This window comes from Raphanus sativus, chromosome 8, assembly GCF_000801105.2.
Source record: "Raphanus sativus cultivar WK10039 chromosome 8, ASM80110v3, whole genome shotgun sequence".
Classification (NCBI taxonomy): domain Eukaryota; kingdom Viridiplantae; phylum Streptophyta; class Magnoliopsida; order Brassicales; family Brassicaceae; genus Raphanus; species Raphanus sativus.
In genome coordinates, this window is record NC_079518.1 from 11,129,351 (window position 1) to 11,157,180 (window position 27,830).

At 34.4% G+C, this 27,830-nt stretch overlaps 4 protein-coding genes and 1 long non-coding RNA gene across 7 annotated transcripts; 3 read left to right on the forward strand and 2 right to left on the reverse strand.

The window, feature by feature from the left end:
- The first annotated feature begins 486 nt into the window (after nucleotides 1-486).
- Nucleotides 487-2,318, forward strand: LOC108819346 (peptidyl-prolyl cis-trans isomerase CYP21-1). 3 transcript variants are annotated; one of them, XM_018592361.2, is made up of 7 exons: nucleotides 487-792; nucleotides 934-1,094; nucleotides 1,222-1,269; nucleotides 1,361-1,384; nucleotides 1,474-1,656; nucleotides 1,776-1,851; nucleotides 1,938-2,318. In XM_018592361.2, exons 2-7 carry the CDS (start codon nucleotides 995-997, stop codon nucleotides 2,095-2,097), a joined length of 591 nt encoding a protein of 196 aa, XP_018447863.1. In that variant the 5' UTR covers nucleotides 487-792; nucleotides 934-994; the 3' UTR covers nucleotides 2,098-2,318. The 3 variants fall into 3 exon arrangements, with proteins under 3 accessions (XP_018447863.1, XP_056847712.1, XP_018447862.1); XM_056991732.1 differs by having other exon boundaries at nucleotides 1,010-1,094; XM_018592360.2 differs by having other exon boundaries at nucleotides 488-792; nucleotides 1,007-1,094.
- A 5,855-nt stretch (nucleotides 2,319-8,173) lies between these two features.
- LOC108818944 (basic leucine zipper 19) lies at nucleotides 8,174-9,632 on the forward strand. The gene is made up of 2 exons (XM_018591905.2): nucleotides 8,174-9,272; nucleotides 9,360-9,632. The coding sequence occupies exons 1-2, from the start codon at nucleotides 8,516-8,518 to the stop codon at nucleotides 9,386-9,388; spliced, it is 786 nt and encodes a 261-aa protein (XP_018447407.1). The 5' UTR covers nucleotides 8,174-8,515; the 3' UTR covers nucleotides 9,389-9,632.
- On the reverse strand, nucleotides 9,526-10,425 carry LOC130498973 (uncharacterized). Its single transcript, XM_056992838.1, has 3 exons — nucleotides 10,034-10,425; nucleotides 9,712-9,984; nucleotides 9,526-9,544 (listed from the first exon to the last, which is right to left on the reverse strand). The coding sequence occupies exons 1-3, from the start codon at nucleotides 10,423-10,425 to the stop codon at nucleotides 9,526-9,528; spliced, it is 684 nt and encodes a 227-aa protein (XP_056848818.1).
- A 6,733-nt stretch (nucleotides 10,426-17,158) lies between these two features.
- Nucleotides 17,159-20,017, reverse strand: LOC108820746 (heavy metal-associated isoprenylated plant protein 25). Its single transcript, XM_056991658.1, has 2 exons — nucleotides 19,694-20,017; nucleotides 17,159-17,666 (listed from the first exon to the last, which is right to left on the reverse strand). Exons 1-2 carry the CDS (start codon nucleotides 19,772-19,774, stop codon nucleotides 17,280-17,282), a joined length of 468 nt encoding a protein of 155 aa, XP_056847638.1. The 5' UTR covers nucleotides 19,775-20,017; the 3' UTR covers nucleotides 17,159-17,279.
- On the forward strand, nucleotides 18,521-19,353 carry LOC108821068 (uncharacterized). Its single transcript, XR_001944464.2, has 2 exons — nucleotides 18,521-18,895; nucleotides 18,980-19,353. It is a non-coding gene; the product is annotated as an uncharacterized LOC108821068 (long non-coding RNA).
- Nucleotides 20,018-27,830: the final 7,813 nt, after the last annotated feature.

Below are 27,830 nucleotides of genomic sequence, written 5' to 3' on the forward strand. Positions count from 1 at the left end.
ACGAAAAATATCTCACCCACCTACCAACTACGGTGGACGTGGCGTGTCCATTCAATTTACATCTGAACCAGAGATTCATCACGTTTGATTTTTTTTCTCCTCATAAAACGAAAAAGTTTGCGAACGAAAACTTTATTGACTACAAATCAGGGCAGCAAAATATCAAATCTGAGTGATAACGATAAAACTTAGAAAGTCTGGTATGAAATTTTCAGATATGTCTTTGTAGTCCGGTTAATTGCAAAGACTAGAGAGAGTAATAAATGGTTTAAACTACAGTGCCACCCCAAAAAGAAAAAAAAAACAATCAATCAATTCAAAGACGGAATCGATTCAACCTCTGTGGGCACACTTCAATTTGTGGTACCAATAATAACGCGCAGATGCAAATCTGAACAAGGCCCATTTAGTTAGTAGTGTGTAATAATGGGCTTTTAGTCGTTATTAGGCCCATTAATAAATAACAAAACGACGAAGCGAAGCACACTGAGATGGTTTTGGACTGTAAACTTGATCTTCATCCCGGACGAATTATCTAATTTCCGTTGCTGTAAACACAGAGAGAGAGGGAGAGAGAGGGATCTAACAAGAGAGAGAGTTCCCTTTATTGTGATTTGGAAGTTGAGATCGAGAGCTCTGTGTTGGTTGGTTCGCGTGAGATGAGTTGTTAAGAAGAAAGAAAGAAAGATGAGTAAAGAGACCTCGTTTTTGGTACGGCAGCCCAGGTGCCTTGCTCTCATCGTTGCCCTTACGATTCTCCTCTTCTTCGCGCTCTCACACACCCGTCGTAAAGTAGGACACTTTCCTACTTCTCAACAATTGGATAGGGCTGGGCTCTTTAGTTTAAAGATGATGAGAGATATCTCAAGTGGCGTAGAATCAAAATGTCACATGCTTTTGGATTCATCTGATGATTGATTATTGTCTTGTTAGGATTACAATGTAGGACCAGCAAAATGGTATGTGACTAACCACTATATGCTGCTTTCTTGTTATGGCTTTGGAGGAGGAGGAGCAGAAGCAAGTCATCGAGGAGGATTACCAAGTTACACACAGAGTATTCTTCGATATTGATGTCGACGGCCAGCGCTTAGGTTAAAGGGACTCCTCATATATATATATTTATATTGTTTCTTCAAGTCAAACAGTCTTTTAGTTTTTGGCTTCTCTTCTTTGCCCATTTTCTCCCTTTTGACTCTTTTGTGTTTACAATACTTGCAGGCAGGATCGTTATTGGATTATACGGCACTCTTGTACCCAAAACCGTAGGCATGTCTTTGTTTATCTTGATTTCAAAGTCGGTTAAATTGTTTTAAAAAATAGTTTCTTATGCGTAAAAGCTCTATTTTTTTTTTTGCAGAAAACTTCAGGGCTTTATGCACAGGTTTGCAACTTAAAATGATTAGTGTATATCTTACAATCGGTTGCTTCAGTTTCTGATTAAAATTGATCTCTGAACACTCGCTAACTTAGGAGAGAAGGGAAAAGCTTCTAGTGGAAAGCCTCTACATTACAAAGGAACACAGTTTCACCGTATAGTATCTGGATTCGTAGTCCAAGGAGGAGACATCATCCACGGTGATGGAAAAGGGAGTGAATCAATCTACGGTGGTACCTTTCTTGACGAAAATTTCAAAGCAAAGCATTCACATGCAGGTGGGTGCGCTTCTACTCTCTCTCTCTCTCTCTCTCTCTCTCTCTCTCTCTATACCAACTTTAGGAAAGTGAGTTTCATGTATTCTTCTTGTAGCTTAACCAGATATGGTATTATGTAGGTGTTGTAGCGATGGGTAATACAGGACCTGATTCTAATGGCTCACAGTTCTTTATCACCACTGTCAAGGCTTCCTGGTACTCTCTCCTCTCATTTCATAAACAATCATGAGCTGTCAGTGTAGGATTTTGATAAACAATATGTGAAATGTGTGTGTGCACAGGTTGGAAGGGGAACATGTTGTGTTTGGGAAGGTGATACAAGGGATGGACTATGTGTTCGCCATTGAAGGTGGGGCTGGTACTTACAGTGGCAAACCAAGGAAGAAAGTTGTGATTGCTGATTCTGGAGAGATCCCTAAAGACAAATGGGATGAAGAATGATGACAAAACACACAACCTCAAACTTACTGATCTGGCTCTGTTCATGTGATATCCTCTCTCTCTTTTTTTTATTTATAGTTTCGTAGATGTGATGATCTGAATTCTGAATACTATGCCAATGTTGTCCACAAACGTTGCAATGAAAAGAATGTAGCTCTAGCATCTTTGTAGCAGCACTAGAGATTCTATAGATGATTGGTAGTTTCTTTAATGTCAAATAAGCTCTCCTCGTTATGTTATTTTTTTACCAAAATTCAATAAAATTGTTATATTAAACCAACCTAATAGGAGTAGTTTTTTGGTTTATATGTATAGTTGTTTCTTGATCAAATCATGTTTGAATATCTTACTCGTGTATTAGCGTTGAATTTAAGAGATTAAACACAAATAAACCGAGAAAAATAGATGTCACATCAATTTGAAGTTGTTCTACTAAAAACACAGAACATGAACAATATGATAGTGATATGAACCCTCAATTCTTCTTGCCACGACCACACTTGACTTGCAGGGCAAGCATCTTCACAATGTTCTTACATGGATCCTTGTCTTATTCGAACGTGCTCTTGTTCACTGGAATCTAAAATATAACATGCGATTCAATATTATTTTTAACACAAAAAGTTACAAGAGCATCCTTAGTGGTTAGAAACTCACTAAAGTACCTCATAAATATAATAATACTAGGTGATTTTCCCGTGCCCATGCACGGAAATAAATATTTACAAATAAGTACTTTACTTTGTTTGTTTATATGTTTTAAATAATCTTTTATTTGTATCTATAAAAAATTGAATTAAATATCTTTATGTTTTAAGTATGATATTTTGTATTATTTCAACTTTTTTTTGAGTTGTAAATAGACGGTTAAATTAATGATGTTTTTTCTCATTAGGTTAAAATTATCGTATTAGTAGGTAATTCAGTTTATCCTCTTATATTTGTAAATATATTTCATAAAATTTTGTATAATTTGATATATCTTATTTAAAAAAATAGAAAAAAGTAAATCAGATATTCATTAATAAACATAACTTGTAAAATATTGAAAATTTATTCACGTATATGAATATATGCAAAATAGATACGTCATAATAATTGGTTGATTTAATTGTTCATATTTTGATTGATTTCATTACTTGCATTTGGTATATTGGCCTATATCATTTTTTAATCATAATGTTTTGGTTATAATTAGACTAAAATAAAACGATTTTGCTAATTACATTTTTTTAGTTTACCTTAGGTTCATAAATATAATTATGTATAATTTATATATGTTTTTGATAAAATATATAAGTCTATATTTTAAAATTTAATAGATATTTTCTGTTTTTTATGTTTTTGGAAAAATATGAAGAAAAATAAAAATAAATTTCGTTTATGTATAATCAATCTTTTTTATTCTAGAAATATTATTATCTTATAGAAAAATGTCTAAATTATTTTATTAATATTATATATTTTTTCTTATCAATATTTTAATACAAATTTGATTTAACTGAACATTAAAATTAAGATAAAAATAATTTTGTTTATTTTGAATTATATTTAAGAATGTGCATGTATATATTTAAAATTATAATCTTAGCTAGATTTTTCTATCCATTTATTTTAATTAAATATATTAAATAAATATGTAAAATTTCATAATTGTCAAAATTAAAATTAAAATATATATAAAATATGTAGATATATATAAGAAACTAATGATTTTACGATTTAAAGTTTAATTTTGTATAATTTTCTAAAAATATGTATATATTTTTGAAATATTTTAATTTAAATGATATTTCGAAATTTGAACTGCTATAATTGAATATATTTATTTTAATGATGATTTATGAGTTATTACCATATTTTTAAAAAGTCCAAAAATATAAATCGACAAAAAATATAATATATGAGTTATTACATATTTTTAAAAGTTTATCAAAAATATAAATTAACATTAAATATAATTTTTCATGTCATATTAATCTTCAAAACATGTTATCAATTTTAGTAGTCATGTCACAATTATTAATCTAGGTGTTTTCCTGCACCATGTCTAGTGATGAATTTTTTGAAAGTTAAATTTTATGTTTTAAAATATAATTTATTAATATTATATATTTTATTATTTTTACCAATAATTAATATAAATATCATTAATTAAGCATAAAATTAAGAGAAAATAGTTTTTTTTATTTTAAATTATATTTAAGAATATATATGTGTATATATAAAGTTAAAATCTTAGATAAAAAATTATTTATTTCATTTGGTTAAATGTATTAAATCAACTTGTACTAAATTACTAAAAATCATATAAAATTGTATAGTTATCAAAAATTAAAACTAAATAATATTTACATAATTTGTAGATATCTAAAAGAAACTAATGATATTACGATTTATTTATTTTTTAATTCAGAAAATTTAGAAACTTTTAGATAATAAAAATTTTATAATTATAAAAGTAAAATTATATAATATTTCGAAATTCTAAATGTCATATTTGAATATATTTATTTTAGTGATGATTTATGAGTTATTACCATATTCTACAAAGTTTACCAAAATATAAATCAATATTAAATGTAATATATGAGTTATTGTCATATTCTATAAAGATTTCCAAAAATATATATCAGCATTAAATGTAATTGTCCATGTCATATTTAACCATATGACATGTCATCAATTATAACAGCCACGTCACAATTTTTTTTGTGAAAACGATTGTAGAGATGACATGTGTCAAAATCACTTCTCAAATATAGTCTAGGAGACTAGATTAGATTATCTAGTTATTGTTAAATGAAAAAAAAAACAAAATCAAACTAATTGTAAAGTGGCACATGTAGAAAAGAAAAGTGTCATCTTTTGATCGTCTCTTTTATAACTTTTCACCTTTTCGAGTCTTTCTCTAAAATTTAGAGCTTTTCAGTACTTCACTCAGGGCATCTCCAACCCTACTCCATTTTCTACTCCAAACATCATTTTGGAGTAAAATCCTCTCTAACTCCACTCCATTTTCAACTCCAAAATGGAGTAATGGCTAGGGTTACTCCATTTATGGAATAATCTTACCCATTACTCCATTTTGGAGTTAAAGTTTTTTATTTATAAAATGGTCCTTTAAATCTTTAATGTTTTTATTTCTTACTTAAATAATATTTCAAATGATACAATAACACAAAAAACAAGATATTTCATTATTTAATAATCTGACATTCGCGCTTCGATATTGTGAAATGACCTTTCGTTTTTGAAAAAAAAATATTACATGATATCATGACTACATGTATAATTTTACACAACATGATAATTGAGTAAAAAATGGAGTAATACATTGGAGTAAAACATCACTCCATTTTGGAGTTGCACCATTTTAGAGTAAAATTTGGAGTAATACATTGGAGATGCTCTTAGAACTGCATATTTTTAGGCTATGTCTAATCTAATGAAATACATCTTCGAAATGGATTGTACAGACCTAATCTTAAAAGTTCATGTTAATTGAGATCATTTGAGATATTCGTAGACTAATCAAATTCAAAGGTAACAAAGAACGAGATAATCAAGAAGAGACTATAGAATAACTAAATTAATTAAAATAAGTACCCCACTAGCTAAAAGAAATAAAATTTCTCGCTTTTGTTATATCTAAAGTAAATCTATAAAGTACAAAGTTACGTCTATATATAAAGTATAAAGCTAACGTCTATCACGATCACTAATGTTCACATCAACCAAATAAATGGTGATTAACGATCTATATTTTTTTAATAGATGATGACTAAAGAAAGCTTTCCAGAAGAAAGAAAAATGTCAAGTTGAAGATAATAGATTAATGGCTGGTGATTAACTATCGTATTTGTTTTTTTTTTAATCACAAAAATTAACGACCGTACATGATAAATTATCGTTTTAACTTTATTATTCGTTTTAAGTCAATGTATTGTTTCTTTTCTCAAGCAAGTTGTTTGCTACATCCATAATATTAATCAAAAATATTATTTTATCATGATGATAATACAAATTTGACCCAAAATGATGATATTACAATTCTACTTAATTATTTAAGTAGATATAGAAGATGCGGAGCTCCGGTCGCGTTCAGATATTTAATTTGTAATGAAATAATTAAACTTAAATTTATTATTTTTATCAAAAAAAATAATAATTTAACCTAAATTAAGAAAAAAAAAAAGAGAATCTCTCTTCAACTCAAAACCCTGATCGTACGTTCATGAAATTATATTAAAAGGTTTCACCTCTCTACATTTCTCTCCTGTTTTCTACATTTCTCAGTGGTTCTGACAGAATACTACATTTGGTTTTGGTTTTCTTGTTCATCAGTGGGTTACATTATGCTCATGGTGTTCCCATCATCCTCGTGGGAACCAAGAACATAGAGGACATCGAATAGATAAATTAAATAAGTACCCACTGGCCACTAGCACCCCAAAAAATTGAATTTCTGCATCAAACGTGCTTTTATTCTATCTAAAGTTAATATAACTCCATAAAGTACAAATCTACGTCTATCACGATCACTAACATTCACATCAACCAATAAATCGTGATTAGCGATCTATTTGTTTCTAATAGATGGCAATTAAAGAAAGCTTTCCAAAAGGAAAAAAAAAGAGATAATAGCTTAATAGAAAAAAAATTAAAGAAAGCTTTTCAAAAAGAAAAGAAAAATAACAAGTTGAAGATAATAGCTTTTTGTGCAAAAAAAAGAGAGACAATAGCTTAATAGCTGGTGTTTAACGATCTTATTTGTTTTCTAATCGCAACAAATAAACGACCGTAGGTGAGAAATTATTGTTTAAACTTATTATTCGTTTTGAGTCAATGTATTGTTTCTTTGCTACATCCATATTATTTTTTTTATTATGATGATAATACAAATTTAACCCAAAAAATGATGATAATACTATTCTACTTAATTATTTAAGTAAATATAGAAGATGCGGAGCTCCAATCACGTTCAGATTTTTTTTTTAGCCATCTAGTATTTAATATTATTAAGGGTCAGGCCCAATCGGGATAAGCCCATACGAATACAACAAGGCTTAAAAGCTCAAATATAATACACAAGCCCAATACTAGGGCAAACTAAACCATGGACTTAAAAGCCCACTCATTTAACCAAACGGCGCTACACATATACGCGTCAGAGACTATCTCTCGACCGCGGCCACGTGTAAACCCCATCCACCGCGTTAGACACGCGTCATCTCTTCGCCTCTGCGAGACCAAACGTCGATGCTTCCGCCGGAGAAGACGAAACGAACACTAGTTTCGCCGAAAACACGCTGGATTCGAAGCCATCGCACCCTTCCACATTGCCTTTATTTTCACCAGAAAGCTTCATCGGAACAGTCCCGAGATCTCATCCGGATCTATCGTTTCAAACCCCGGCGACTGAAAACCACCCTCGTTCTTGCCGTTTCCCGCCATCGCCCCTTCACATGCGAGCTTCAATCAAACCAATTCGAGATCTCCTCCGCGAACGCGAGCTAGGCATCAAAGGCAAGACAACTGAACCGTACAGGAACCACGCTCATATGGTAGAGCCAAAGCCAGCCACCTTACACCGGAGAAAATAGTGAAGGCGAAGTCGGACGATTATCGTGTCGGAAATACATCGCCGAGGTCAAAAAACACATACAAACTATAAACAAAACGAAACTATAAACAAACAGAAATTATAAACAAAACTAAACGGGCCGGTGGTGGCTGTGGAAACCCATTCCGCTGGTCGGAGACGACGATTTTGAGACGGTGAAAACTAGAAAGAGGTTAGAGCTTTTTTCGAATAGAGAGAAAACTCTTTGTACTGTCTCTTTTTTTAATATGTAATGAAATAATTATTTTTTTTTTGAAATAATTAAAACTTAAATTAAGGAAAAAAGAAGAAGAAAAAAAAAGAGAATCTCAAAATCTCTCTGCTTCCACTCGAAATCGTGATCGTACGTCCATGTCTTTTCTCCAACCACTCAAGTGACGACAACTATTTTGTAAAACTTATTCGATATAATAATCTTTATTTATATATAATAATAATAATAATCAACGGTCCCCCTTTCTCTCTAAAACTTGTCCTTTCCCATCACTCTTTCTCAATTTTGGAATCTTCAGGGAGCTCGAGATTTCAGTTTTAGCTAGAAAAGTATCGATCTTTAGGGGGTTTCTTAGATCTCTCTACTCAATTACTGATCCAACTGCTCTCAGGTTACTGTAAAATTAGGGTTTCGATCGATTCGGAAGCTCCAAAGTATCGATTTTTTTAGGGAGGGCTTTTCAATTACAGATCGAATTGCTGCGAAATTAGCGATTAGATTGATTCTGGGTGGTCGAGATTTCACTCGCTTAGCTAGAAAGTACCGAACTTTGTGGTGATCATTGTGCCTCCGTTAACATGGAAGACGGCGAGCTCGAATTCTCGAACATGGGAGTGTTGTTACCACCAACCACCACTTGCTCAATGGACACTTTCTTCGACGACCTTCTCATGATGGACTCCTCCAACGCCGCCTGCACCCACACCCACACATGCAACCCCACAGGCCCAGAGAACAACGCCCACACTCACACCTGCTTCCACGTCCACACCAAGATCCTCCCCGAGGACAACGACGACAGCGACGACAAGGTCTTCTCCACCGACGACACGGCCGAGTCCTGCGGTAAGAAGGGGGGAGACAACAAGAGGCCGTCGTCGTCAGGGAACAGGGAAGCCGTCAGGAAGTACAGAGAGAAGAAGAAGGCGAAAGCCGCTTCCTTGGAGGACGAGGTGGCGAGGCTCACGGCTGTGAATCACCAGCTGTTGAAGAGGCTGCAGAGTCAGAGTGCCTTGGAGGCTGAGGTCTCGAGGCTTAAGTGTTTGCTTGTGGATCTGAGAGGGAGGATTGATGGGGAGATTGGGTCTTTTCCTTACCAGAAACAACCCAATGTTCCTTCTTTCTCTCATATGATGATGAATCCTTGTAATGTGGAGTGTGGTGATGATGAGGTTTATTGCCTTCAGGATGGGTTTGGCCAAGGAATCAATGAGCAAGGTTTGAGTGGTTGTGAGTTTGAGCAGTTGCAGCAGTGTGCGGTGGCTGATCAGAACTTAGGAAACGGATCTTCGCTTAACAGTAGTGCCAATGTATCTGCCTCCAATAAGAGGAAAGGTAGAGACTCTTTTGGTCAACTCATTCCTTTAGTATGTTGCTCAGCTCCACTCATGCTTTTTTTTTTCTTTGGGCTCTTCATTTTAGGTGGGCATCGTGCACGAAAAGCAGCTTGAACCACCATGAAGCTTTTGTACCATCATCTATTTACATAAGGATATACATATTGTATTTCCAAATAAGTTGTAGAGTTTCAGCTGCATCATCAGCTTTTACTCAGGTTATTTTTGCTTTTTTTTTTTTTTTTTAACTTTTAATTTCCGATACCGTTTCTGAAAGTAGAGTTTTTACAACATTTAAACAACAAGATATAACTTTAGAAATGCAATCATGAAACACAGTTGAAGCAATCTTCCTTTTCTTGATGCCTTATCTTTGAAACCTATCAAACCAGATGCATAGATAGGTTTGAGATCGATTCCTTGTTGAATGTAAGGACCTTTGATCAGCTGAATCTTCCCTGTCGAGTGAGTATAGCTTAGTGCGCAGATGCAGTTGCAGATCTTTCACAACCATGTGTGAAGGTCGGGATGTATTTGTGTGAATCCTTGAGTTTCTCTCCTTCCAAAGGTGATAAATAGATGCCTGGAAAATAAGATGTAAGATGACCCTCATTTTTCCATTAATCTGAGAAGAAGAAAGCCATGCCACGATGTCCTGGAGTCTTTGAGGGTGTTGGAGCGCTGATCTTGACAGAAGGCCTCTCCAAACGCTGAAGGAGTATTCACATTCAAAAAATAGATGAGCTGAGGATTCATTACCAACACCGCAAAGCAAACAAGTCGGTGAAACTTCCAATCCCCATGAAATAAGCCTCCCGAGTGACCATCCTGTCTCTCATGACCAGCCAAGTTATAAAAGCATGCCTCGGAATCCTTTTTTTGAACCAAACGGCCTTATGCCAAGATACTGAGGATGGACTCGAGTAGAGAGTAGCATAAAACAGGGAGACTGAGAACTCAGAAGCCTGACCTGTCAAAGAATTCCGCCATATATAAGAATCCTCGTCTAGGACAGATGCTTGGGGTGCCTGAGGAGGAAGCTCAGCCCGAATAATACGGAGAATCGGGTGTCTGCTCCTGGAAGAGATATTCCAATGGCCATTAGAGGTGATGGATGATACAGAGGCTTCCAATGGAATACCAGAAACCATAGGGCCAAGAGAACCTGTCAGAGTTAGTAAATCTCCATTTTGTGTCCAGTTATCATGCCAGAATGAAGCATTTCTACCCGAATTTACTTGACATTGAATGTAAGGTCGCGCCTGTTCTCTCAGGTCCAACCATCTCCAAATCCAACTTCCTGTTGTAGAAAAATCTCCAAATCCAACTTCCCTTTGCTTTTTTTTTTGTTGAATCTATTTTGTTTCCATTGTATTTTTCTTATTGAGTTTTGCGGTGCTAGAAGGATATATGATTTTGTCAATACAAACTGTGTAACTGCCATTTGTTTGTTTCTAAGTTGATTGATATTATGTCTGTCTGTCTATGACGAGTAGCAATTTGTTTAACTGCTGAATAACAGTTTTAAGGTGTTGGTGTGGTGTTTCATTGATTTTCGGAGTTAGAACTCTGAAACAGGTGACTTCCTGAGATCTCCTACCTTATATGCAATTAAAAAAGAAAAGAAAAAGCAGCTATACTTAAGGATTCTTGAATCTTATTGATTAATATTTACCCAGACTAGGTATTAAGGTAGAGATTTGACTTTCCGCTCAGCATCATGTTGCTTGATGAAGAACAAGGCTGACTAAGATTTTGAGGGAAAGTCTATATTCTGGCCTTGTTGTGCTCTCTAAATCTTACTGTAAGATTGCTATATAACAAAATCTTTTGTCGATCTATAGTCTTTTTTTACTTGAACTAAACTCAAAATAGGATTTTTCAATAGGAATCATAGCATACAGCCATACACCAACGCTGTATATATAGATTGGCTTAAACAAATTAACAGCAGTTCAAAACGCCTTCTGGCATCTGCCACACCTAAAGACTTATCAGCTATGGTTCAGATGACCCAAGGCTCGTCCATGTTCCAAGCCAAATTTGATATCTTGGCCTTGTTGCCCTCCGTGAGGGTAAAGCAGCTCAGGTGGACCATCGTTTGCATTCAACTCTATCTCAAGCTGCTCATTCCAGACCTGAACGTTCCATTAAGTTTGAGACTAACTAATTTAATTTCAAGGTTGAGTCAAACCTTGTGACCCTGCTCAAAAATAAACTTCCTAGAAAGGAGCTCCAAGCCAACCCATTAGGCCTCAAATGAATTGGTTATGAGCGATGCGTACAAGGACGTCATGATCTTCTGCAAGAAAACGTTTTGCTGTTTATTTTACGTACACACGGCATGCATTGTCTTGCCGGAGAACATGTCGATACAAAAGTTTTAGCTGAAAGTAATAAAAGTTGTATTGGACTATTCGTCGGGAGGCCCAACTTGGGATCTAACCGCTCCACTTTATTATTGATGATGACGACTTTACATGCATAGTTCTAGTAATTTAGGCATTTATCCTTGTCACAAGTATTTTCCATCCATAGACATTTAGACATTAATATAAAAAGGGAATCTTAACATACGCTAAACTTCATAAAAGAATTAATCCGTGGTATTATATCTTTTAACATAGTATAAGGATAAACTATTTCTATCCAACGTGATCACAAAACAGTTCAGAGAAAGTTTAATTGGCTACTAATCATATTGATAATTTTTTTAGCAACGAACACACTTTGTCAACGCTGATGACACTTTGCAACAACTATTCGCTCTGATTGCTACACATGTATCTACCATGTTCTTTCCTTAACTTCAATGATTCCTACGTTTACTCATACTCTCTCATTTCATAATCACATCATTAGCTATTATATGTAGACGACGTATATATGTAAAGGATAGATTAGTCAATATCTTATATCTAATCTCCTATTGCTCTCTGTATATATATTGTAATCTCATTCTATAATAAAGTTATGATTTCATCGCTATATGGTATCAGAGCTGTTACGGTTCTAAGACCTAAATTAAATCCAGCCGCCTCTCTATTTCTCATCATCTTTCTTCTTCTTTCACGTCATCCCTTTCTTCTTCTTTTCCTATAACAATGGCGTCTCCTGCACTCTCTGAAACTATTACTCTCGAATCCGGCAATATCCTCAACGTCAACATGTCAAATGTGACGAAACTCTCCGGCTCTAACTTCCTAATGTGGAGCCGCCAGATTCATGCGTTGCTCAACGGCTACGGGCTCGCACAATACATCGACGGAACGATCCAGGTTCCTCCTCCAACGATCACCACAGATGGGGTCGTCGCTCTCAATCCTGCGTTCACCTCTTATCAACGACAGGACCAGCTACTCTACAGTGCTTTGCTCGGGGCTATCACGGTCTCCATCCAACCAATCCTTGCTACGACGTCCACATCGGCTGAGATATGGGAGAAACTCTCTGCCACATATGCGAAACCAAGCCGGGGCCACATCCAGCAACTTCGTCAGCAGATCAAACAATGGAAGAAGGGTACCAAGTCGATTGATGAGTACCTACAAGGCTTTACGACAAGATTTGATCAACTGGCGCTTCTTGGCAAAGCTATTGATCTTGAAGATCAAATTGAGCATATCATTGACGGGTTATCTTACGACTACAAACTCGTCGCTGATCACATCCAGAGCCGTGACGTGCCTCCCTCTCTCACTGAGGTTCATGAGAAGCTACTCAATCATGAGATTCGCCTCCAGTCAATGACGCCAACCGTGTCTCCTCTGCCCGTCTCTGCAAATGCTGCAAGTTACCGTCCTTACAATAACAACAATAGCAACAGAAACAACACCTACCCCAGCAACAATCGTGGCCAGCCTCGCAATCAAGGCAACCAAAGCAGTCGCAATTCTCAAACATGGCAGCAACAACAACACTTTCAACCACGTCAAGATATGGGTCCACGTGGGTATCAAGGAAAGTGTCAAATTTGCGGGGTCTTTGGTCATAGCGCAAGGCGTTGCTCTCAGTTCCAGACGGCGAACAATGCTTCAAGTCAGTATCCATCGTCACCAGCTCCATGGCAACCTCGTGCGAATATGGCAGCAATGGCGTACAATCCGAACAACTGGATACTTGACAGTGGAGCCACTCATCACTTGACCACCGATCTCAACAACCTATCCTTGCATCAACCCTACAATGGTGGTGAAGAAGTGGTCATTGCTGATGGCTCGGGCCTTCCTATTTCGCACACTGGTTCTTCATCTCTCACTACTCCATCTCGCTCTCTAGCTTTAAACAATATTCTTTTTGTTCCTAACCTTCATAAAAACCTTATTTCCGTTTACCGTTTGTGCAATACTAATAAGGTTTCTGTGGAATTCTTTCCTGCTCATTTTCAGGTGAAGGATCTCAGCACGGGGGCCCGGTTGCTCCAAGGCAGAACTAAGGATGAGCTATACGAGTGGCCAGTGCAGAAAACCCGACCCGTTTCCCTCTTCGCCTCACCTACAAACAAAACCACCCTCTTGTCGTGGCATGCTCGCCTTGGCCACCCGTCAAACACTGTCTTACAAACACTTGTTTCAAATTTTTCTTTACCGCTTTCATCTACTTCTCATAAACAATCTCCTTGTTCCCACTGTCTTATTAATAAAAGTCACAAATTACCCTTTTATGCCAACACAATCCATTCTCAAAAACCTCTTGAATATGTTTACTCCGACGTCTGGACCTCTCCTCTTATATCAGTGGATAACTTTAAATACTATCTTGTGTTTGTTGACCATTTTACAAGATACACATGGCTCTATCCATTGAAGCAAAAATCTCAAGTCCGAGACACGTTCATAGCTTTCAAAGCTCTTGTGGAGAAACGCTTTCAAACCAAACTCATGACTCTCTACTCAGATAATGGCGGCGAGTTTATTGCTCTGCGACATTTCCTCTCCACCCATGGCATCTCTCACCTCACCTCTCCTCCCCACACACCTGAACACAACGGCATTGCTGAACGGAAACACCGTCACATCGTGGAGACTGGCTTAACGTTACTTCATCAAGCTTGGATGCCGGCTACATACTGGACATATGCTTTCTCCGCCGCCGTGTACCTTATCAATCGGTTACCAAGTGCGGTTCTTGAAAACACCTCACCATATCAGAAGTTGTTCCAACAAAACCCAAACTACCAGAAGCTTCGTGTGTTCGGCTGTGCATGCTACCCGTGGCTTCGGCCCTACGTCTCTCACAAACTGGAACAACGGTCGAAGCTCTGTGTGTTTCTTGGATACTCACTCACTCAGAGTGCATACTTATGCCTTGACAAGACAACTGGTCGCATTTACACTTCGCGCCATGTACAGTTTGTGGAAGATCAGTTTCCCTTCCCCACCAAAACAAAATCAAACCCACCTAATGATGAGCCTGAGCAAGCCCCTAACCCGATCTATACACGCACAACAACCGTACCATGTCCTCTGTCACCGTCACCACTCGTATCAGCATCATCGTCGCTGCCGCCCCTGAGCTCGGATCCTCACCAACCAACATCTTCATCCTCGCCGATGAACAATGATGGTAATGATGTGCTCTCTTCAGGTAACACATCTAATGATTTGGAAAGTAATTCTGCAGGACCTGCAGGTAGTGCACAAGCGGAAAACTCCCCCTCTCCTACTCCAAGCCCAAATCATCAAATGCCCTCTCCAACAAACACCGATATCTCACCCGTACCTACCCCTCAAACCGAACCAGTTCCTGCTCCCATACCTGAAAACGTCCACCCTATGAGAACCCGAGCCAAGAATAACATCACCAAACCAACAACTAAACTCACACTCCTCGCCAACGTTCCCTCTAAACCGCAAATCCCAACTACCCTTACCCAAGCTTTGCGAGATGAGAAGTGGAGAAATTCTATGGGTGCTGAGATTAATGCCCAGATACAGAACAGAACATATGACTTGGTTCCCCCATCTCCTGATCAACATGTTATTCCAACAAAATGGATTCATACTATTAAATATTTACCTAATGGTCAGATTGACAGGCGCAAGTCGAGATGGGTGGCTCGCGGGTTCAGTCAACAGTACGGTGTCGATTACTCAGAAACATTCAGCCCGGTGGTGAAGTCCTTAACCATTCGTCTCGTCTTACAGGTTGCGGTTTCTCAGTCATGGACAATCAAACAACTTGACGTCAACAATGCGTTCTTGCAAGGCACATTGACGGATGAAGTTTATGTCTCTCAGCCACCCGGGCTCGTGGATAAAGATCGCCCAGATCATGTCTGTCGTCTCAACAAGGCTCTCTACGGTTTAAAACAGGCTCCACGGGCCTGGTATGAAGAACTGAAAAATTATCTCACATCCATTGGTTTCTACAATTCTGTGGCAGATACGTCGGTCTTTATTTACATACGTCCAGGAGTTGTTCTCTACTGCTTGGTTTATGTCGACGATATCCTAGTCACTGGAAGTAGCAAAGCTCTTGTCATGGAGTTCATCTCAGTCTTATCCAACAGATTCTCACTCAAAGAGCCGACAGACATCACATACTTCCTCGGTATTGAAGCTATACCTACAGCGCAGGGGCTTCATCTGATGCAACGTAAGTACATCCTGGACTTACTGGGTCGCACCAACATGCTTGATGCGAAGACGGTCACGACACCCATGGCTACATCACCAAAGCTATTGCTCAAATCGGGTACTTCTCTTGATGATCCCAGCGAATACAGAGCAGTTATTGGCAGCCTGCAATACTTGGCTTTCACCAGACCCGACATCGCCTACTCCGTGAATCGTTTGTCTCAGTTTATGCATAGGCCCACTGAGCTCCACTGGCAGGCGGCAAAGAGGATTCTCCGGTATCTTGCTGGAACACCTACGCATGGGATTCTACTACGCAAAGACTCACCTATCACGTTGCACGCCTTTTCCGACGCAGATTGGGCCGGCGACACCGACGACTTCGTATCCACCAACGCGTTCGTCCTCTATCTCGGCATGACGCCCATAGCTTGGTCCTCCAAGAAGCAAAATGGCGTCGCGCGTTCTTCTACTGAAGCGGAATACCGAGCGGTCGCGAACACTGCATCTGAAATCCGCTGGGTTTGTTCCTTGTTGACGGAGTTGGGGATTACTTTGCCACAGACACCGGTAGTCTACTGTGATAATGTTGGAGCAACCTATCTCTCAGCAAACCCAGTCTTCCACTCCAAGATGAAACATTTAGCCTTGGACTTTCATTTCATCCGGGACAATGTCCGCTCCGGCGCACTTCGAGTAACTCATGTTTCTACCCACGATCAGTTAGCTGATGCTCTCACCAAACCTCTCTCTCGGCCTCGGTTTAAAGAACTTACAGACAAGATTGGAGTGAGACATCTCCCTCCATCTTGAGGGGGCATGTAGATGACGTATATATGTAAATGATAGATTAGTCAATATCTTATACCTAATCTCCTATTGCTCTCTGTATATATATTGTAATCTCATTCTATAATAAAGTTATGATTTCATCGCTATATTATATGCTTCCTTTAAACAGGTAAATTAGTGACAGCTAAACTAATAATCCCACTTCATCATGGCTAATGATTAGATGGCCACCGCAAGCTATCAAATTTGCATTACTTTTTCGCACTACCCAACAAAATTAGGTGCAAACTATAGACTTTTTTAATTCTTTTTTTTTTAATTCTTATAATACGATAAATTTACTTTTTAATTTCTTTCCACAATTATTTGAGCAACTAACTATATTGTTATTTGAAAATCGTTCTCCAAAAATTCTTACGTAGCAGTTTTAATTTCTTTTAATGATGGCATAATGTAACTTATTTCATATCATTTTTTATAACAATGCATAATTAACCTATTCATCAACATAGAGTTTACATTTTTAACTCGGTCTTATATATACCAACATAAACAGACAAACAATAATCAATTCTCGAAAACACATCAACACAAAAAAAAATCAAAATCAAAATCAAAAAGAACAACAAATAAATTCACATAATCACACAAGCGGAAGCGTTCTCATCGCTAAACGCTGTAGTATAACGAACTTCAGTGGAGCTAGCACGTGCGAGCCGCGAGACATGTGGATCATACTCGGTGTTCCTAACGTACCCAACCGGTGCTCTATTATCGTAGACACCAGACGCGTAAGGGTGAGACACAACGTCGTAAGGAACGAAAGGATAAAGCTCGGCTCTCTTACCGGTCCGGTGAATGATCCGAGCCACCACTCTGTTTGGCTCAACGTAACCAACCACAGTCACTTTCTGAGCATTAGCCTCGATGGTTACATCTCTCACCCCTTTCATTCCTTCTAAGGCTCTTCTCACTTTCCTCTCGCATCCTTCACAGTCTATCAAAACCCTCACATCCACCCACTACAAGAAAAATGCGTTTTAATAACAGAACAGGATAGCGTTTTTTCGCTTTCTGCTGTGGTTGACATATCCGTTAGTTTTAGATAGCGTTTGTATTTTTGGAAACGCTATGATAGACCGGCATAATTAGAAACGCTATGATAGTATACATTTAATAGCACATAGAATAATAAACGCTACAATAACGTACTTTTTATATCCCTAAACCCTAAACAAACTGAACCCTATACTCTAAGAAAAAGAAAAATAAACACTAATACAGTAATAATTTTTATAATCTTTTAGAACTTAAACTCTAAATCTTAAATATAAAATTATAAACTTAAATATTTTAAAATTAAACATCAAACCTATATACATTAAATCTAAACCATGTATTATACATAATCCTTAAATATAAAATCCTAAACTTCATATTTGATAGTTCTAAAATTTCAATACTAAAACATACATGTTAAAACCAAAATAAATTTATTATATGTATACTCCCAGAATTTCAACACAAAACCTTAAACTTTTTTTATCAAAAAAACCTTAAACTCTTAAACCCTAAACAAACACAATAAACTTAAAACCTTAAAATTTGAATAAACACAAAACTACCAAATCATTTTTTTTTAATTATATAATCACAAAATTCAAATCACACAAGTTTATATTTGAAATGTTAAATATGTTCTTATTTTTAAGTTCAAACCATTTGTAGATAAAAAAACCTTAAACTCTTATTTTAAAGTCATTATCCTAGTGCTCATTTCTTATTGGTTGATTCTTAAAATCTGGGATCTCTATTCTTGGCCATTGGATTACATAAATCAATGGCTAAGAATGCAATGTGGCTCTTTCTCGTTTAGCTTACTCTGTAAGCTTTTCTCTTCTTTTTTTTTTAATAACAGTGAACGCTTTTCTCTGTATCTCATCTAACAGATTCATTTTTTCTTCTTCTTCTTCTTCTCTCTGCACCATCCATGGCGTAAGGTCCACCATCTCTCCTATTTCAACCGTCTCTCACCACCACAAGTCACCTGCAATCACGTTCGTGACTTCGCCGAACCGGGGCGTCCAAGGCCAGCCAAGCTCCGTCAAGAGAATCCTCAACCTCTGTATCTCGCTTTTGAGAGTCGCCGCTCAAAGTCCAAGGAAGAACACGCCCTCTACAGCGCCGGCCCATGAGAAGAATCAGCGCCGTCGGAGACAAACCCTAGAACCCCATCGTCCTCCGAACGGAGGTAACCATCGACTAACGAGACACCAAGACTGAGACTGTTAGAGAAGCGCCTCTGATTTTCATAAAATCTTGTCTGCTCTGTCAGGTTGAGTGGATTCTAAGAAGCAAGGAGGTGGGGGAGACATAAACACAGTGGAGAAAAAACAAGAAAAAAGGAGAAGATGAAGAAGCTTGGAGGCCTCCACGACCTTTGCTATCCGTGGTTCGACGGCGGCGTTAAGAAAAGAGGAGGCCTGGTTTTCTTACTAGGTTTAGTTTTGGTTTAGTTTTGGTTTAGTTTTAGTTTAGTTTTGGTTTAGTTTTGGTTTAGTTTTAGTTTAGTTTTGGTTTAGTTTTGGTTAGGTTTTGGTTTATACTTTTAATTTGTAAATCATATTCTTTTTTTACATTAATAAAAAATTAAATATATAAACGAGTTTAAATTTTAATTATGTTTCTAATATTTAATTAATTTTTATTTTTATTTGTTTTTATTTTTTTTTATTTTTTTTTTTATAATAAAAATAATAACGAAAATTATTCGCTATTAGAAAATATTTAATTGCAGATAGAAAAGCGCTATCGTAGTGGAAGAAAAGATAGCATTGTTAAAAACCGCTATGTAATGTCCTTCACCTATTATGACGGGCGATGATACAGCGCTTCAAAAACCGCTATCATATCGTTATATAGCGTTTTTCGTCCGCTAATAAAACCCATTTTTCTTGTAGTGACCGTCTAGTGATTTCCATCACAATATGTTAAAAAGATGCTCGGTCATATAAAACGTTAGTATGTATACGGATTGAATTGATTTTACCTGTAGACTTCTGTGTCTCTTGGAGCTACCATGGGAGGAGGAACAATCAAAGTATTCAGAGACGTGATCAAGAACACCCATGTTTTCTTGATTTCTTCTTTTGAGTTGAAAGGGAACAAATAAGATATAAACTTTGAAGTTTGGAGATATTAGATATAATTTTTTTCCTGGTTGTGATCACAAAATGAGTTTTAAATCTTGAAAATACGACCACCAAACTCTTTCTGTGCAACTCTGTAAGAAGTTTTCGACCATATGTTTATATATGTCTATATGTGCTGGTATTTGGCATCAACTTTAGTGACTATGGGTGTGAGTTTGACTACCGAACAATAAGAAAAGGCAATACAGCTATATAATTCTTGGTGTGCATTAATCTTCTTATTAAAAAAGAGTTTTAATCTATATACGTCGCTTTTCTTATATATGCACCACCTCACAATAATTAATCTTGACAGACATATGAAACAGACATTTGCAGAATAATTCATGCTTGCTATTGATCGATATAAGTATTTCTTAAAATATCTTTGTACGCAATTATTTAAAAGCTGACTAAACTAAAGAATTAGATAAATGATCATTAATTGGAAGTTGGAATCTTTAAAATAGACTCGTGTTACGTAATGGTAAACCACTACTATTGACATGTTCATGCACATACAAAAATATGTCTCATCAGCATATTTGATTTTTTTTTGTGAACTCAACACCATATTTAATTTGTTGTTATGGTTTTTGAATTGATAACTCTCAAGAGAAAACAACATCATGATTTTGAATTGATAACTCCTTCTACCTGCTGCAGATAATGAAAACAACATCATGTTTTTCAATCTTCTTTTTGTATTAATTTCTAGAGTTATACATTTCAATATTATTATAAGATAACTACAGCTTGTTCTATGGCAAATAAACAAAACGAGCGATAACAGTGATTTAATGGATATATGTAATGTATAATATAGTATTATATATAAAATAGGCAATATATGTATATTTATATCTTTACACCAAAAAAATGTATGATATAGTATATAATTTTATGGGCACCGGGCCATAGAACTAATTCACTAGGCTGTGTGGGGGAAAATAGCGAAAATATATAATTCTTAGATGATAACTCTTACGTTTTATTTGTGATATTTTAAATAAAGGTCGGTTAGTTGTTACTTGCTGCAATATGAACGAGATATGTGATGACATAAGTACATAACGATTTTGTCATCACAAAGATTCTTATAATTGTGAAACTGAGAACAGGTGTCTATATCTATAACTCATACTCGAGGTGTTCATTATGTTTGCATCTGTAGTGAAAAGCTAAACTTCATATTGCCCGTATACCTTATCATTACCGAAAATAATCTGAAGTTCAAAAATAATGCCTGTTAAAAGAAAAGATGACAAAACAAGTTGGTGCTTCCACATAATACATCGTCATGGTAATAATGGTCCTTACAACTGAACTTACAGATGGAAAGTCATCAGCCCATTATATTTTTTCTTTAAGGCCCAATACAATCTTAATTTGCGATAAAGTATTTATATTATGTAATCCAAAAATAAGTGGAAAATATGATTGACCAAATTGAGTTTTATATTGGTCCATTATGTATATTTTGATTTTAATTATCCATATCCATATGTGGTTTGCAGTATATCATCATTTGTAAAATAAAATATCTACGTTAAGAATTTTTGCAGCAATACAATAAAAAAAAACAAGACAACTCTTTATTTTAGGGTTTTTTTAGTGATAAACCCCTTCAAATAAAGGTGAATCGTGAAATAATTACTAAACTAAAAATTTAAGAAAGAAACCATTAACTTCGTTAATGTTATTATTAGTCTTCTCCGTCTAAAGTATTTTAATAGAAGGTGAAAAACATTAAAAATTTGTAAATTGAGAGTTTATAATGTTAAAAACTTAATTGTAGTATGAGATTTAACTTTTGGATAAGTCATAAATACAATAATGTGTTATAATTTTAACGTTTTAGAAATGAAACTTTAGTGGAATAAAATTCAAAAGGAAAAGAATCCCTTGTTTTACGTTGGTCCAGAAAACAAAGAGAAAAAGTAAATATTTTCCTTTAAATACATTTCAACTTCATTTCTTGAGTTTCTACAGAATACTTTACCTTTTGCCTTTTTCCTTTATAGTACTTAAATCACTAACCAATTATTCATGGTAAAACATGAAAACGATGTATGTCTGTTTGAAACTTTGTTATATTTCCAAGTAGACCTATAAAACTAAATTAATAAATACATTTTTGATTAAATAAATAAAAATTGAGAAACAAAAATTGAATTGATGGAATGATTATGGAACTAGGAAATGAGGGCTTTTCCAAACAAAAAAAAACTAGGAAACGAGGGAGTGTGAAAGGAACTAGGAAGATAAGTCAAATAAGTAACCAAAAAATATTACGTAAATTATGCAGAAGTATGGAATATTGTGTTGTATGTGACAAGTCGTGGCCTCGATACTTTAAGCCCTCTTGGAAACAAGAATTGGTCCAGAGAAAAAAATATACGTTACCAACAACTTCTTTTTCAATTATCTCTACACCGAAAGTAACTGAACCGGGAAAGTAGGAGCCATTCAATGCCTGTCTGATCATCCGGTTATTGCACGAATAAAGTTCAGCACCATCAAAGGAAATATCATTACATCTAAAGAGAACTCGTTCATGAAAAAAGTCTTACTAGGTTCAGCTTTTAATATACGTTACCAAAACGGTCCATTGAGTTAAATCAGTCAATTTGACGAAGAAAGCAAATCAATCAAATAGTATAAATGTATGGTTGGTACCTGATTTGTCAAATTATTGTTAGTCGTGCCAAGTATGTCGTATCAAAACGGTCTTTCATGTAATACTCGGCCAACTTTTCAAAAACAATTAAAAGTCATTGTGGTCTTCAAAGAAATGTATTAAACAAAGATAAAAGTTTTTTATATCATAAGAGTGAAAATGTTTAGTATAATTACGTGGGGAAAAAATAAAAAGCGCATGGTGGTGATGATGAATCATGTTTCCTAGTCAAATTTGCAGATAAATGCTAGAAAAAACTATTTCAACATATTTTGTTTTTTCTGAAGTTATCTGTTGAATGAATATCCTTGTCCTTTTGCCCCTTTTTTTAGAGGAAACCGAAACATTAATGTTTTGTGTTAAAAAGTAAAGGAAGCAACAATGTTATATGGCTTTCAGCCTTTGTCTATTTTGGTTGATTTCTCGAGAACAGAAGAGAAAGTGAAAAAGAAAACAATGAGAAAAGAAATAAAGAGAAAGAACAGTTCACATGAGTTTCGTGTGTCGGTGTCCATCAAAGACTGTGACATGAAGCTGACACATTTGCATGGCCACGGGAAACCACCTCCACTCTCTAAACCCTAATCTCCTTTTTCTGTTATTCTATCAATTTGTTTTGGTAAAATCATTTTTTATTCCATTTCCGTTATATATGTCATTTTCTTAAAGAAAATAATCCAATGATTTCAAAATGTATATGAACTTATCGATCTAATATTTGTAGGTTTGTATCGTGAACTTTTTTTGTACATCACTGTAATTATTCGGCACTTGCCGACGTGAGGAATATCGACAAATTCCTATGTATCTAATAATCTAATCAGTTGGAACGATCCATGGACCATGTGTTTACAACATATGCGACAAGGCAGGATCTGCTATTGCAGTTACGGTCATACCTTGCATGATTTTAACATGTATCGGTGAATTATGTATCATTTTATGGACTTTTAACCTTTTTTATCCATGACACAACCTAGGAACTCGAACCCGGTTTGGTATATAAATGTAGATAGTGACTTAAATACACGTAATCTCCAGCGTAAGTCTCGACGTAGGCACATAATATTATACTCCTATGGCATCCATAGGCTATAACGTAATATTTTATGGCTTTGAATGGGTTTGGTGATGTCAGAACGTACACAAAGCGATGGCACGACTATTGGCGGCATCGAGGGACAAGACTATATCGCATGCATGCGGACGATATAGCTGATATACGATCTATTTGGAACACAATTTTAAGTTCCATTACCAATGAAATTTTTAATACTAAGTTTACAGTCACTTCATTTGAAGTCAGATCTTTGATACGGGTTTTAAGTTTATTTGTTTTTTTTTTTTGCTAAAAAGTTTATTTGTTTAAACCTGATAATCTATCTATATATGTGAAAGAACTTATGAGCTATACGTATTAAACTAAAACTCTTTTTTTTTTTGGCAACAAACTGATTTATAAATCTAAACGGAATCAATACAAAGTAGCAGAAGGGTTGTGGAGAGCAGATTTAGCCAGAGAATGAGCAGCTGAATTGTTTTCTCGGCTAACATAACAAACAGAAAAAGAAATAAAAGCAGTGGATAGAAACTCGATATCCATGAGAACTCCGAAAAGCTCCACCGAATATATCTTCGAGTTTATAGCTCTAGCGAGCTCCTGAGAGTCGGTTTTAAACCAGACATTGTGTAATGATCTGCGCTTAGCATCTTGCAGTGCCTCCCTCAAAGCCAGCGCTTCCGCCATGAGGGGTGATGAAACGTGATAGGCTCTCCTTGATCCTTCCGAGATAAGACCTTGGTCCTGAGTCGCAAATAACCATCCTAGACCTGCTCGTTGTGACGCCAGCCATGCCGCATCCGTGTTACAAAAGAGAACATCAGGGGGAGGAGGAGCCTCGTCTGGTAGCATAATAGACTGGTGTTTCGGTGCCTTGAATTCAAACTGGGCGAGGATCCATTCTCTTGCTGCCGGTATAGTCTTTTCCATAGCTGACTTCGCTGTTAGGGCCCTACATTCAAACAACAGAGTATTGCGAGAGGTCCATATGCTCCATAAAATCCACGAAGTAAGACTGCTGTTGATCCCCGTAGGTGGCACGCATATCCGTCTATCTCCTTTACCATTTTTTAAGTTTTCTATACACAACTTTTTATTGTGATCGACTGGTTAGATTCAATTTGTTAGTATGTTCTTTTTTATAGTTGCCGTTAATATGTATTGATTATGAGGTTTAATTTGGTCATGGATCTATGTGAAATATATGAGATTCAAACCATGTAATTTAGACATTTCTCTAAGATTTTTACTAAATAATACTCACTCCATTTCAAAATGTAAGATGTTTTTAACTCTTAGATAACTTTTAATTTTTTAATTTTACAAAAAAAATAATTTTTAACAAACAATGTAACTTTTAATTTTATTAAAAGTTTTGTAAGGCCAACTTCAGTGGGACACCAAAACACCAAATTTGGAGTAACTTCATCTCTAATGAAACATTTAAAATGACACCCACCAAATTTAGTGTAGAGTGAATAGTGTTACACCAAATTTGGTGTAATACTATTCATCACACCAAATATTTTATATATATATTTTATTATATTTCATTGAATAGAATAACTCAATTATAATTATTAATCAGTTCAAATTCATTTCAATTATTATTATTAATCAGTTCAATTTTGTAACTAAACATAAATATATTGTATTATATTTATTTTTTAATTATTTTTACATAACTAAAATATTTTTATTTTACTTTCAAATAAGAAATCACTAAGTTATTATTATTATTTCTATGTTATAGAAAATGAAATATCATTCCTTTTATATTTTATTTTCAATTCGTTACTAAAACTCTATATTCAATTGTTTATCTTATTCTGTCTATCTCCTTTACCATTTTTTAAGTCTTCTATACACAACTTTTTATTGTGATCGACTGGTTAGATTTATGTCGTTAGTATGTTCTTTTTTATAGTTGCCGTTAATATGTATTGATTATGAGGTTTAATTTGGCCATGGATCTATGTGAAATGTATGAGATTCAAACCATGTAATTTAGACATTTCTCTAAGATTTTTACTAAATAATACTCATTCCATTTCAAAATGTAAGATGTTTTTAACTCTTAGATAACTTTTAATTTTTTAATTTTACAAAAAAATAATTTTTAACAAATAATGTAACTTTTAATTTTATTAAAAGTTTTGTAAGGCCAACTTCAGTGGGACACCAAAACACCAAATTTGGAGTAACTTCATCTCCAATGAAACATTTAAAATGACACCCACCAAATTTAGTGTAGAGTGAATAGTGTTACACCAAATTTGGTGTAATACTATTCATCACACCAAATATTTTATATACATATTTTATTATATTTCATTGAATAGAATAACTCAATTATAATTATTAATCAGTTCAAATTCATTTCAATTATTATTATTAATCAGTTCAATTTTGTAACTAAACATAAATATATTGTATTATATTTATTTTTTAATTATTTTTACATAACTAAAATATTTTTATTTTACTTTCAAATAAGAAATCACTAAGTTATTATTATTATTATTTCTATGTTATAGAAAATGAAATATCATTGCTTTTATATTTTATTTTCAATTCGTTACTAAAACTCTATATTCAATTGTTTATCTTATTCCGTCTATCTCCTTTACCATTTTTTAAGTCTTCTATACACAACTTTTTATTGTGATCGACTGGTTAGATTCATGTCGTTAGTATGTTCTTTTTTATAGTTGCCGTTAATATGTATTGATTATGAGGTTTAATTTGGCCATGGATCTATGTGAAATGTATGAGATTCAAACCATGTAATTTAGACATTTCTCTAAGATTTTTACTAAATAATACTCACTCCATTTCAAAATGTAAGATGTTTTTAACTCTTAGATAACTTTTAATTTTTTAATTTTACAAAAAAAAAATAATTTTTAACAAACAATGTAACTTTTAATTTTATTAAAAGTTTTGTAAGGCCAACTTCAGTGGGACACCAAAACACCAAATTTGGAGTAACTTCATCTCCAATGAAACATTTAAAATGACATCCACCAAATTTAGTGTAGAGTGAATAATGTTACACCAAATTTGATGTAATACTATTCATCACACCAAATATTTTATATACATATTTTATTATATTTCATTGAATAGAATAACTCAATTATAATTATTAATCAGTTCAAATTCATTTCAATTATTATTATTAATCAGTTCAATTTTGTAACTAAACATAAATATATTGTATTATATTTATTTTTTAATTATTTTTACATAACTAAAATATTTTTATTTTACTTTCAAATAAGAAATCACTAAGTTATTATTATTATTTCTATGTTATAGAAAATGAAATATCATTGCTTTTATATTTTATTTTATTTCAAAATAAAAAATCACTAAATAATTATATCATTTATTTAGGGTAAAATATTGATTATAATTTTATTTATGTTATATTTAATACTATTAAATTCAAAAAAACTTTAAAATAAAATTTTATTTTATAATATATTTAAACATGTATTACTAACTAATACAAATTTTATGAAAATAAGTATATTTTTTGTTATGTGCTTTTCGTAATTAATGTTTTGTTATTTTTAATATAGTTTTTTATATAAAATGAATACATGTATAGTATTGTTTAACCAAAAAATAAAAATACCTCTTTTATCACTGAACGGTCATTTATGGGCCTATATAAATAAATTTTACGCAAAATTAATAAACATAATATCAAAATATGATAAAAAATTATTTATCAATTTCAAAAAATATAATATAAAATTATTAAAAATAAAATATTAAATAATATATAATATTATTTTTGGTTGTAATATTTGGTGTCATGGCCGGAGATGACAAAAAAATTGATACCAAAACACCAAATTTGGTGTAATTTCAACAACAAATTTGATAGCGTGGTTGGAGATGCTCTGACCAGTTACATCTTATAGTGAAATTAATAATTGGTTGGGTTGATTGTAATCAATATGTTTATTGATACTTTTAAAATATTTATGATTTCTCTTAAAACATCTTATATTTTCAAACAATAAAATATAAAAATTATTTATCAATTTGATATCATATGGTTGGAGATGCTCTGATAAAAAATTATTTATCAATTTCAAACAATAAAATATAAAAATTATTAAAATATAAAATATTAAATAATATATAATATTATTTTTTGGTGTAATATTTGGTGTCATGGTTGGAGATGACAAAAAGAAGAGATTATGTGATTAAATGATTCTAATCACTAAGCTAACTC